This window comes from Enoplosus armatus, chromosome 1 (assembly GCF_043641665.1).
Source record: "Enoplosus armatus isolate fEnoArm2 chromosome 1, fEnoArm2.hap1, whole genome shotgun sequence".
Lineage (NCBI taxonomy): Eukaryota > Metazoa > Chordata > Actinopteri > Centrarchiformes > Enoplosidae > Enoplosus > Enoplosus armatus.
In genome coordinates this window covers 4,597,018-4,610,200 of record NC_092180.1, presented here as the reverse complement: position 1 = coordinate 4,610,200, position 13,183 = coordinate 4,597,018, and the positions used below count along the sequence as shown (strand labels likewise).

Here is a 13,183-nt window from a genome sequence, read left to right as displayed (position 1 = left end):
ACAGGTGACATGTTAATTTTTTGGACTGTCTATGTTATGAATATGTGGAATTACTTTGGAAATCTACAGTGTTCCTTTAAGATTGAACACGATACTCATTGCAATAACATTCAGTTCAATCAACTGACTTTCCCTGCTGTGTATGTACTTTCCTTAGAGACGAGATGTGTGCGAGGCATCATCCCTGCTTCCTCATAAAGTCACAGCTCATCTTGGTCGCACTGGAGCATTAAATTAGCGCTGTGACAGTTACAATGAAAGGTTGTTGGCGGGTTTAATTGTCAGCGGTTAAATATGGTGTGAATGTAGGGCAGCCTGGCGGAACGTTTGGGTCATAAACTTCTCTGAGCTGTCATGCTTTCTGGGGCCGAGCAGAAAATCACTACTCCGAGGGAAAAATCCTTGACATGTACTCTGACGGCTAAAATCAATCCTCAAACAAAGCTAAACTTCAGGACAAATTTAGAGTCTTGGCACACAAACCATCTCATCATTCCCTAAAAAAAGGGGTGACTGAGCCAAAATATTCATTCATTCATCACTTAATATAGTGTATTTTTAGGCAGAACAGAATGATGTTGTACGCTGTTGATACTATTTTTATCACAGCCTGTGCATTCACATGGTGCAGCACTGGATACTAGTCTTATTATTATTATTATTATTATTTCGAGAAGCCCTGTAAGATCAGCAACTTCGTGTAAGAGACTCATTTAGTTCAATGACACTCAGTCATCTAAGTTTTTGTCTTATTCACTAGAGTGTATGTGTGTATGTCTAAAAGGCCAAGGACACTGTCTGAGCTAAGTGGAGATGACTGATGTCCTCGCAGTCATAATTGTGTCATTACCACCCTGTGGAACATGATCATTAGTCCCTGCGGTCTCTGCTGTAATTAACGGATTGGGGATGACTGAGGAGGAGCGTCTGTCCGTCTCAAGACTCGACCGAAGTCATATCTTCACCTTCTGGCAAAAACACAAAGGAAATTACCTTAAGTTTTTTAAAAATTGTCTGTGTTCAGATGGTATCTGTGTCCCAATTCAGGGACTGACTCATTGGAGGTCTCCATTTCAAATCTGAATATGTTGTAATGGGTCAACAAGGTCTGTAGTATACTGCAGTATAATTTGCAGATGTTAGTGTCCTAATATCCACTGCAGTGACATGTTTAATGGCACTTTCAGGCACTTTGTCAACTCAAAAAGTCACAAAATATATCAGACAACCAAGTAGGATCTTTCTGACAGTTGGCCATTCAAGTACAACTTCTTGTTAAACTTCAATTCTCAACTTTACGAGTTGATGAGGATCCCAGAAATGCACCGCAAGTGTAGGTTTTGGTGAGGCTAGACTGTCTCCTTTGGGAAGGAAGTGCAAGATTAGTCCACTTTCATTCAGTCCTACAAAGGCTGCGTCCTTCAAAGGAGGTGGCCACTCAATTGGGACACAGACAACTTTTGATTTATGGTGTGTTACAATACTGAAAACCAGTAGGGATGTGAAAGTGAGCTTAGTCATACATCTCTGCATGCATGTCTGTAACAAACCTGTGATTGAGTGCCACAGGGTCAGCAAATGGCAATGTCTGCTTGACCCCGGCCATTTCTTTCATCCGCACTCAAACTGCAGCTGCAGCTGAAATTTAACACTGATTAGTGCTGTGTTTGCTTTGAGTGTGTCACTGCGTCAGAAAGCACCACAAGACTGCAAAACATTTGAAAAGTCCAAGCCCTAAATCATTTTTAAAATGAAAATGGTCTAACTGTGAGATAAGTTTAGATGTCTGAGCTCAGCTTTACAAAAACAATGTTCCCGCTGAAATTGAGATTTGTCAAAGTGTTATTGAAATGTGACTCCTCTAAAAATGGAGTACAGGAGTGATGTGATCTTTGCCTTAATTAAAAAAGAAATTTTCTCAAGCTACAGAAAGATACAAGGAGTAGGAGGATAACCTGTGTTACTGTGTCATAGAGAAAAAAACATTTTTTTATTGAAAATCTGACATCAATCTTTTTTGACAATCCTCTAATATATCACCAGGCAATATGATAATAGGGAATAGCAAATTGTCCTAACACCTGGGGCAAAACACTGATCCATGCTAATGAAATGAAACGGGCCTTTAGGTAATCTGCATTCACTCCCATTAGGCTACTTGGAGCACATAAGTTTTTCAGGCTTGCATAGGAGCTCGATTCCAATGGAAATTTGAACACTTTAGCCCATAAACCATGCAGAGCAGCAAGCCAGCAAGCCCTCTGGCTCGAGGATTACCACCCCAATCCCCTACAGCTCAGAAATGGTCAGGAAATTGAATGGGAATAAGCAGGGATAAATAACCATATGAGGAATGAGGCGAGGGAACGGAGCGATGCCAAGGACAGCGTTGGCTGTGTTGGAACACATGCAGTCAGTGTAGTGCAGATGGCAGAGATGGATGCCACCCAGAAGAGAGTTTGAGAAGTGGGACAGGAAGGGGGAGAGGAGGGACTCAGAGGAGCAGCAGTACACACACACACACACACACACACACACACACACACAAACGGTACGCTGTCATTGAGTGAAATGACTGTAATTCATTACAGGTCTTTCACTGACCTTTCACCAGAGTGCTCACCCACTGTGACTCCAGCAGACCTCTGCCAGTGTTACACAGCCGGCCGAGTCAATCCACCCGCTGCTCACAGAGAAGCTCTCCTCGCACTCTCAGACTTTCAGCATCATGGACAGAGCTTGGCAAGCGGCACTCTGTGTACTTTCCAGCACTGTCCTCTCTTTCATTATCTCTGTCTGAGCAGTGAAAATGGGGGTTTATTGTTTATTTTTACCCCTGCCTGTCTGTTGCTCGTTTGTTAGCAGGACTTGTAATCTTTGTTTGAAGGATAATTCCAGTTTAGTTCAACTATGATCTTTTGTAGCTTTGGCCATTGTTTCTATCAGTTAGGTTAACACTGTACACTCACCAACTTAATTGCTTCATTGTGGCATTGCTACATCGATAGGGAAAGTCAAAGTTCAACCCGGAAGTCGATTTGTAAATTGTGATCCATGTGTTAAACAAACAGTTGGCCTTTGTTTTATCTTCCAAATAAGCTTGGCTATAATTGCCTGACTGTTTGAGTTTCTTGCACAGTCTGACTTATTTCTAGCGATGTCGCTGCCTCCTAGATCTCAGAAATTACCATGGTGAGACATGGCCAAATGTACGAAAATAAGATTTAAGTCGTGGTATCCTACTAACTGGAGTAGTTTTGCTGTGAACAGTGCTCTCTTTTTCAAGAAGTCCCTGTTCCACACTCACACAATTATATGAATTCACACCTGGAAGCTGCACAGTACAACCACAGTCTAATCTGTTGGCCAGTCAGCAGCTCACCGGACCAGTTGGAGGTTAGGGGCCTTGCTCAAGGATTCTTCAGCAGTGCTAATGAGGGTGGGGCAAGCGCTGCTGTTTCACTTTCCCTTTTCAGATTTACCTTGGAGACTGAAGTATTGAACTTTTTTCTAGAATTGGCTAGAAATGTCTAGAGATAGCAAAAGATCCTGTGGCTTTCGGTTCATTGTGGCTTGGAATGATGCCACCATTGCATGAAAGCAAAACCAACTTAGCGAGTTAGCTAAGCTTAGCACAAAGACTGGAATATCTCCGTCAAATGGTAACAACATCCACCTACCAGCACGTCTAAAGTACAAATTAACATGCTATATCTTGTTTATTTCAAAAACTGAAGTGTAAAAACAACAATTTGCGGTATTACGGGGGGTTATGTGTTGGACTATTTCTTGGTCGTGACCAGTGACGTCCTGGAGTCTAGTGACTGGTCAGAATAAAGGTTCAAAATCAAATCAAAAAGCAGATTTTGTTACCATTTGAAAGAGGCAGGCTAGCTCTTTTCCCCTGCTTCCAGTCTTTGTTCTAAGCTACACTAATCGGATGCTAGTTGGTAGCCTTATATTTAATGAACAGATACAGAGAGTGGCATCGATCTTCTCATCTAACTCTCCACCAGAAAGTGAATAAGCATATTTCCCCAAATGCCGATGGTCTATGTGTATGTACGCTGACACACTGACATCACTGTTACGTGATGGCTGTTTGTGAAAGCCAATTGAATTATACTGAATGGAACCTGAATGACTTCTTGATAATACTGAATGGATGCAAAAAAAACATTTCACACAGTGAAAATCTTTTGGCTTTCTCCATATAATACATGTGGCCTTACCTTGAATTAAACTGTCAAAGCACAGTTCAAGATTCACTAGCAGGGCACTGTCTGTAATAGATGACAATGAATTCTTTGAAAGACTTTCCCTGCAGCACTTTCTGTACAAAAAAGACTGAATGTCCCAGATCCTTAAGACATGAGAGCATGGGTGTTTTATTGCTTTTTTAACTACAGGCATCATCCTGTCTTCTGGAATATTTAGGTGCTGGTGGGAATGTCGAGGACTTTCAAGATGATTGCTAAACACGTGCTTTCTCTGGGAGAACAAACCTACAGACTTTTACGAGGGGTACAGCTTACAGCAGGTTGTTGGCAGAGGCTTACACTGCTGCCTTTTAGCTGGTCCTTATCTTTATCTACTTTCCTTTTTGTATCTCCCCCCCACTGCTTACCCCACCTTGACCCCCTCTTTCGACAATGTACAGGTCTGAGGAGGGGCAGACGCTGTTGCACATTCGTTCCCCGTCATTACATCCTTGTTTTAACACGGTGCAGGCAGAGTTCCCACAGAGAACCTGATTGATTCGCAGAAGTACAAACACAGCCAATTACTCTTTAATGCCACTGAGTGAGAGTCAATTCAGCCAGCGGCACTCGCCAACGCCTCAAAAGACAGACACACACCGCTGCTCCCACCATCGCAGGCTGAATAAGGACAAATGAGGATTATCTAAACTGCTCCCAATCAATAAGTCAATTTCTTTTGCATTCCGCCTTTCATTAGCTCTCATCAGCGCTGCATTGAGAACGTTATTAGTAATGACTTGACACTGAAGTGGTCTGTGACATAGTATACTATAGTGTAGTAAAACCTTGTTGACACATTATAGGTGTGTATTTCCATGTTTCTCTGGCTCCTAGTGTTGTTATGTGTGACCAGACTCAGCAGGGAAAAGTAAGCAGAAGCTGTTAGTTTTAGCGGATTAGCTGCAGCATGAGGGCAGGTGCTGCACTCCGGGTGGAGACACATCATGTTTTCCTGAGCTTATCTGAAAACCCAGGACAGCTACACACACCACACACGCACCTTGAATCCCACTGTGGGAAGCTCTGCAGGCTGGCACTGCCCTTGATTAGCTCATTTCCAACCTCTGTGGATATGATTCCTGCAGGTTTGCACTCCCAGGGATCTGGTCTGTATGTTCTGTCTGTTTGTAGCTGCATCTTCCCACCCCCATAAATGTCAGTCAGTGTATCAGTCTGTCCCTCCCAGAAGCCAAATGCCCAGCTCATCTCAGCTCATCTGCAAACATAGGATAACAGCACCTCTATCGGCCTCAGCTACACGGAGAGACGAGATGGGTAAAATCCTCCACAAATAACTTCCTAAATCCTAATTCATTGGTCCCGGGTGTATGGGATATGGATACAACATTATCAGCTGTGAACATCTCAGCAAACAGGGCTCAGGACATGAGGACACACTATGGGAAACATTTACTGAACCAGCGACCAAAGCCTTCAGGGGTGAGTTCAGAATAACTGAAAGGACAACCAAAACAATGACATTTAAAGGGTCAGTTCTCCCTAATTACAAAAATACATTTTTCCCCTACCCGTGATATACAGCCATGCATATAGTTTCTGTTGTGCTTGCCGAGGTTTTTAGATTTCCGTCACCGTCTCTGCCACCATTCCAATACAATGAAGTTGAATGGAATTTAGATCGTGGTGCTCACAGCATTGAAAAAAATCAACAGACAACTGAGGAAATGATCTCTATGAAAACTGTCCACAGAGAGGTCTGTACAAGATTGACCGCGACATTGTGTCTGGAAATATGTGTTTCTGTAGAACGTTTCAAATCAAAGCTTTCAATGCTTTTGAGTATCCCAAACAAAACTCCAGTACCCTCCATTGCACTGGCGTGGAGGCACAGGACTCTCCGAAAGTTCAAACTGTGAGAAAAGGATCCACAAAAAGTGCAATTCGAGAAAATCTGAAGATAAGAGCTCTTATCAAGCATCCTATGCATTGGGTTATTAAAACTGGTCTTGGTCTTTGTAAAACATTCAATCTCTTTTTCAGCTACTGTTGTTCTGACAAGAAATAAGTCTGAAAAGTGATTTGCACGGTTGTCACTCAAAACACCTATTAAGAGAAAACTAGATGATCAAAAGTAGGATTGCTTCGTGCGCAGCTTGCTGTTTTGTAACCTATATCCATTCATTTTTGTTCTGGGCGAAATTGATGCGTTGATGAATTGCTGTTTGTGTCATCAACAACCAAGGTGATTTTTCCACTTTCCTGATTGTATTTTGTGACCAGCAAGTGCAAAATGGGCAAGAAATTGATTGCAGCCATTCGAAAACCCCACATCCACTCTATAGATTTTATGTAAAACACTGCATGGACACATCTCAGACTGATGTGGCTGCATCCATTGGTAGCACTCCTGTGTCCTCTCTGTTTCTCGTGTCAGATGCCGTGGCTCAGAGCCAAACATCTGTGGATGAAGGAGGGCGTCTTTGTCAATAGTCAAGATGGATAAGCAAAAAAGAAAGATGGGGGGTGTGGAGAAGTTGTGGGCCAAAAAGATAAATAATCTAGATGCAGATGCCGTCAAATGTGCAAAAATCACAGGTGTTTGCTGCAGGGGCTGCAGCAGGAGCTTCATCATCTACGGCGATAGCAGTACCTGCCAATATGCAGGTGGAAGTAGGAGAGGTGGCTGGCCATGGCCACTGCCAGACAGAGTAGCAGGAAGAGGGGCAGGCAAGCTGGAGCAGTAAGCAGAGAGTAACATGCAAGGAAACAGGGACTCTCAGGTGTGTGTGTGCTGATGACGATGATAAATGATGATTCATTCAATGACAATGATAACTTAATCGTAACGCTCTCATAAAGTGAGACCGTCAGCTACTGCTGGTGCTCACTCAGTCAGTCAATATCAAATAGCGTACTTGTACTTGTAGTCTTTGGGAACACCAGTGCGCATGCGAGAGAGGTCAACTGTAGTTGAAACATGATTTAATTGCCCAATCACATACACAGGTGTATTACTCCCCCCTTGGATACTTGAAATCTGTATGAACTGAATAGTTAGTTAGTCTCCAGTGAAATAACATATAGTTCCATGCATTAATTGACCGCAAGGATGGTGTACTGGTGGGTGGTGTTCGACCGATTGTGTGGGGGCGGTCTGGGCAGATTTTTTTGCCCCAGTCCAGCCCTGAGGATATCTGAAGTGTGTTTAAGCAGCTCCAGTTGCAGTAACTGTGACGTTATTAGCACCAAAGTCACAGCATATTATCTGCGAGTGGTAAAAACTAGAGCGAGAGAGAGCGAAGAAGAGAAGAAGAGCTGAAATCTGCTGTGGTGTCAGCGGAGATTGACTGGAGATCAGGGACATCATAAAGTGCTTCCCCAGAGCCTGTTAGTTAAGGGGACACATCAGAGAGTCAGTCCTTGAACCCAGGGAGTTCGGCTGCTCTGGAGCTAAATGAAAGTGAGCTGAACAAACAGAAATAGCACTGTTAGGTTTCATGCGTCGGCCTCACACTGGGCTCTAATCTTATTACCCATAGCAGAAAAAAACAGTGGTCTGTGGGCCAAATGAAACAGCAGAAGACTTCAGCCTTAGCCGGTGATTGACAGCAATGTGAAGAAGAGAGGGAGTCATAACACACATTTGATCAAATGCATGTTGATTAGGCCCAATTAAACATAACCACTGTACTCCAAAAAATGTATATGTAAAACAAGTGCAGGTAAGCCTTTGAGTTGCACATAAGAGCTGATGAAGAATTACAGGGCACAACTGGAGCTAATGCTGCCATTAATGTGGATAGAGTGACCCATGAGGTTTCTCAACAGCACGGGAATTCTCCACAACAACCTCCTGAGACCATTTCTATGGAAATAAGCTTCAACTCTGCATGTGAAAATACTCAGCTCAACTCGAGCGTCTTGCTAACTGCTCTGACTTATCCCGAATGTGCTCACCCATAAACATTTCCAAGGACACGTTGTGGTGATGGGGCCTTTAATTTGAAACATGGAGGAAGAAAGTGCACAGATGAGGCACTTGAGAGGCTGTGAGAAAAAAAGAAAGAAGAAGCTTCCTGCAGAGTGGGAGATCGTTTGGATATATTGAGGGGGGAAAAAAAGCTGAGAACATATGCAATGAAAGAGAGATTTGCACTATCTAGGTGCACTTTGGTTCAACATTAGGCCCATGCTGGGATTTCACCCCCCCATGGAAAAAGATATACTGTGCAGCTTCTGTGGTAACAACCGGCCTTTTGGGAGGAGGGTCCCGGCAGCACTCACCTAGGAAACGGGGAATCATGTTGTTTGTCCTTAGCTGATGCAACTGTTCTCAACATCAGCAGCACTTTCCTTTATTGTGAGGGGACTAAACTGAATGTGTTTCAACAATAAAGGACATTTTTTAGGTTACGATTAACAAGCTGTCAGCAAAACAACAACAACAAACATGGTAATGTCTGTGTCCTCTGGAGCTGACGGAGGATACAGTAGATCTGCTGGGGCTGTAAGGATATCACTGACAGCATAAACAAGAGCTGATGAGGATAATAAGCCTATGATAAGCTCATTAGCAAAAAACGTGAAAAAGTTCAGTATGCTGAATGGCGCAGCATCAGGTGATGACACACTGAGAAGGAAAGGGAGCACCACCCACTAGATGTAGTCAGTGCTTTTCATCAATGGCAATTAGTGCTTTAACACCAGAGTCAGAGCGTTCACAGTATTCCTGTCTCAAAGGATTTATCTGATTGTACAGATAACATCTTTGATCCCAAGCTACCAATAGATCTGTTTCACAACATACTAGTAGATGGGCTCAAATACATATATGCTGTATACAGTAATTATCTGAAGTGAGGAAGTGGAGCAGCTGGCTTGCACCATTTATTTTATTTTAATAGTATAAAATACATAGCTATGTGTACATATATACAAATATACACATATATACACACACATATGTATGCATAAATAAATATAATTTATACACACACTATATACATTGCCTATTGCGCTTCATGTGTCCATGCTATTGCTGAGGCAGAGCCAGCAGGCCAGCAGTAAGCCCTGCTGGAGCCTTTGAGTTGCTGAGTGTTGACAAGACCAATCAATAGCAACCACTGCCTTCTCCCAGGCTTCTTCCAGGATAAGAAAGGATTTCCCAAGTTAGAGTTAGGAGGAGCAGCTGTTTTTTCTGGTACGCAGAGTAATGCCTCCAACTGGACTCATCTCTTAAATCTAGAAAGATGTCAGCGCATATGCAGTAATACATCTTTAATGGAGTAAATAAACACACAGGCTTTGGCGGGCAGGCTAGCAAGGCACAAACCATCATTAGTGTGTGCCTATGTTTGTGTTTCTACATGTGAACATATTATGCATATGCAGGCACATTTCTGCTTTCACTGAGATTAAGCAGATGGCTTTAGATATTAACACATTCACCACATTCTCTCACTGGGTGTAGAAATCAGGCCTGTGTCATATATGCTGCAGCAGACACAATATCCCGGAGCTTCATTGACTTCAAGCGCCCGAGAAAAGCATATTTCTTCAAAAATCACAGCCGTTCTTCTCAGCATCATAAATCAGTCAAATTGGAACACAAACATCGTACACATACTTCTGGAATCAACTCGGCTTACTCTTTTCAGTGGAGTGTCTCTCCCCAGCTGTGAGATATTATACATCAATCCAAGGCTAAGATATTTGTGATGCTTCAAGTTAAAAAAAACATTAAAAAAACACAACACTATTAAGTGTAGACAAAAGTCTTACTTGTATTATATGGGAAGAAAAAAGAAAATGGGCTGCCTCATTCTGTACTTCTTCAAAGTTTTGACACACTAGAGGCAAATATCCTGCCACTGGAAATAGTATGGTATTCATCTTAGAGAGAGGTAGAGAATAATTACGGCACCACAAGGTGACTGAATGCAAGACAGGGGGCTCAAGCTGGGCTCTGTTTAAATCCTCTGGTCCCTCCTCAAACAGCCCTCTGATTACAAGTAAATAATCTCATCTTCAATCATTCAGCTGCACATTAAAACATTTATGAGGATATAACAGCCATATTTAATGACAGCGTAGAGCCACAGCCAGACACAATCTCCTGTTTATAAAATACAAGAGGAGAAATTAATTTGTTCTGTAAAACATCCATTAGGATATCAATGACCCCCCCCCCCCCCCCCCCATCCCACCGGACTACTGGGCTTTGTTTATTCCTCAAACACAACAAATAAACAACAAAAGATGTGATTGCCCCAGTCTGTTGTGTAAGATATGTTATTCTAAGCAAATTTAAGTTGGAGATTAGTGCGAAGCCATGCCAAATATCACCATACTGTACAGCAGGTTACCAGTTAATCCATTTACAATAGAGGTTTGAGCTGCCTTTAGGGAGCAACCCCCAAACATGGATAATGCCGCCATAACCAATAGAGCTGTTCCTCTACGATTTACGTAGTTGATCTAACAATCAGCGTTTCCCAGCCCTCACTTATATGGTGCGGGACTGTCGTGGATTGGAGAGGAGCTCTGGGTAAACCTCTTTACCATGCAGATCAAACAGAGGCAGACAGACTGGAGGGGTTGTGGCTACCCAGCTCTCAGCATGTTTCGTCAATTCAGTCTGCCGTGGCTCCGACCCAAAGACAACTGCAACGAGCATTGAGCAAATCCTTCAATCCGCAGACTGCCGCTTCCAAGCCTCTTAATCAAATAAGGCCATTAGCTATCACAAGTACTCTGGGCCTCCAGCCCCCACAGACTGGGGCTTTTTCTCAGCCAAGTCCAACAATCAGCATGCTGGAGGCACCCTGACACTCTTCGTGATGGCTGACTTTTTCAGAAAGGGTGAATTTGTGTCAAAACTCAGATTATATGAAACTCGGATATGTTTTCCAGGGAAAGTGAAGTAGGCACTACTGTAAACAATACTAGGTACTCTAGTTTAAGATTAAAATTGTGTTGTAAAAGAGTATGCAGTTCGGGTTGGCAGATTGGCAAAACATGCACACTCCACTCTACAGATATGCGTTCAATTCCCAAATATAACAGGAGCAAATAAACCAAACGCACCAAATACAAATCCTGTCAAGTTTACATTTTCTAAAAGCATGCCTTAAGTTTACAAACTGACTTCGTACCTTGTAGGCAGCACACTGGTTTTAGTTCATTTTGGGATGCTGCAAAAGTCAACTTGCAGACTTCAAACTTGCTTCAAATAAGCAATTCATCACCGTGGACATTAGGTCTGTCTTATGTCTAATGAAATGAATGGCCAACAGGAAGGTAGAGAATCTGTTTAAAATTCAATGGTATCCTTTTGAAAATGGCCAGCAGTAATGTAAAATATAATGAATGGACTAAACATGCAATGGTCCTTTAACCAAATGTTCAAGGGTTCTTTAATAAACTGCAGCTTTAAGCACTGGTACAATTTTTCACACAACAGACAAATCGACACGTCAGTGTTTCACAGATCTTGTTGTTTTCTCAAAATTCACAAATCCCTGTGCTCTGTCAGATTACTAATGCCATAATAAAGGTTCAGGTCCATGTTTACAACCGAGCATAATGTCTCTCAGAATCAATCCCCGTTCTCCTTATAGCCAGTCATCATCATGCGTTCATATCAGCTCATTACAAATCTCAGTCTGTGGCCCACAGCCTGCACAAACATGCAAATGATGAATTAAACTGCCACCCATACTGCTTTTAACATCCCGAGCCAACAGATATTATGTGTCAGTCACATGAGCACCGGCTCAGCTTGAGCTGGGTAGAGCATAGTCCTACCTTCACAGTAAGTAGAATCCCCGTGGATGGAGGCGTAGCCACTCTTGCATTCACACTCTGCTTTAGTATTCCGGTTTTTACACGCAGAATTTTCTCCACAAATGAGTCCCTCTGTGCAGAAGTCATAACCTGAAAGAGGGGGACAAAGGAAGCATTGATTTACTTTGGTCTTAAAATTTGCTCACTCAAGGCAGTGAAAAGTTGTATACAGATGCACAAAAACACACACAGACACATAACTGTACACAGAGATAAAAGCAGACAAAAGCCCAAACGAGCAACCTTGTTCCTGTCGCCCACAATGCTGTGGATGACAAGAAGCCTGACGTATAAAGTTTATGACTGCAGTAAATTTGCTGCAATAATAAAAGTTTGGGCTTTCATGAAAGCATCCACACACACAAACAATACAACAACAAAAAAATCTTACACACACAAAGCATGTAGGAAGATCTCAGAGGGTGTCAAAGAGTCAAGTGTGAGCTGCAACACAGGACATTGTGTTCTTCTGGTGTTTTGTGTTGATGTTTCAGTAAAATGTGTTAAAGTGCTGGTTTTAAAGGATGCTTGTAGAAACAATGTACTGTTGCTACTTCAACAGTCAACTAGGTGCTCGGGCAGCAGAGGAACCAAATGTGAAAAGAGTCTGCAACACTAACTGACTTACTGGAACAGTCTTCACTTTAGTCAGCCAACATGTTTCAACATAGGATGATGTTTTACAGAACACATGAAAGGACCGCCTTCACATGCACCGCAAGATGCTCGTACTCTTCATCAGCGGCCCGATGACACATCCAAAACAGCATTTTCAAAATAAGAGTACACAGCCACATTTGTCGCTTCACAAATAAAACGCTAAATAGGCTACTTCTGGCTGAGCTCTATGGAGAGGTAACAGTGAGACAGGACAGGGAAGCCAGGACATTTAGCTCTCTTGTGGAGACACTGCGGTAAGAGTCAGTGGAACTGACAGAACAGCTGGATTAACGGCGGAGACGTAAATTGTGTCGCATCCTTGGTTTGAGAGGTTTCTGTGAATGTTTTGATTTTGTTTTGACCGTTTGAATCCATTGTTACTTGTGAATCCATCCTCCAAAATGAAGCAAGCTACGGCTTTTTCAAGGTCACAGAGGGCAAGTGTTCTCTTCAAT

At 42.6% G+C, this 13,183-nt stretch overlaps 1 protein-coding gene across 1 annotated transcript in view; it reads right to left on the bottom strand.

Moving 5' to 3' along the window:
* The window catches only part of LOC139282486 (protein kinase C-binding protein NELL1-like), a 203,036-nt gene that overhangs the window by 104,044 nt on the left and 85,809 nt on the right, over positions 1–13,183 (bottom strand). Inside the window, exon 12 of the mRNA XM_070902231.1 lies at positions 12,030–12,158. Within this exon, the coding sequence (XP_070758332.1) occupies positions 12,030–12,158 (129 nt within the window). The remainder of the gene's footprint in view (positions 1–12,029; positions 12,159–13,183) is intronic.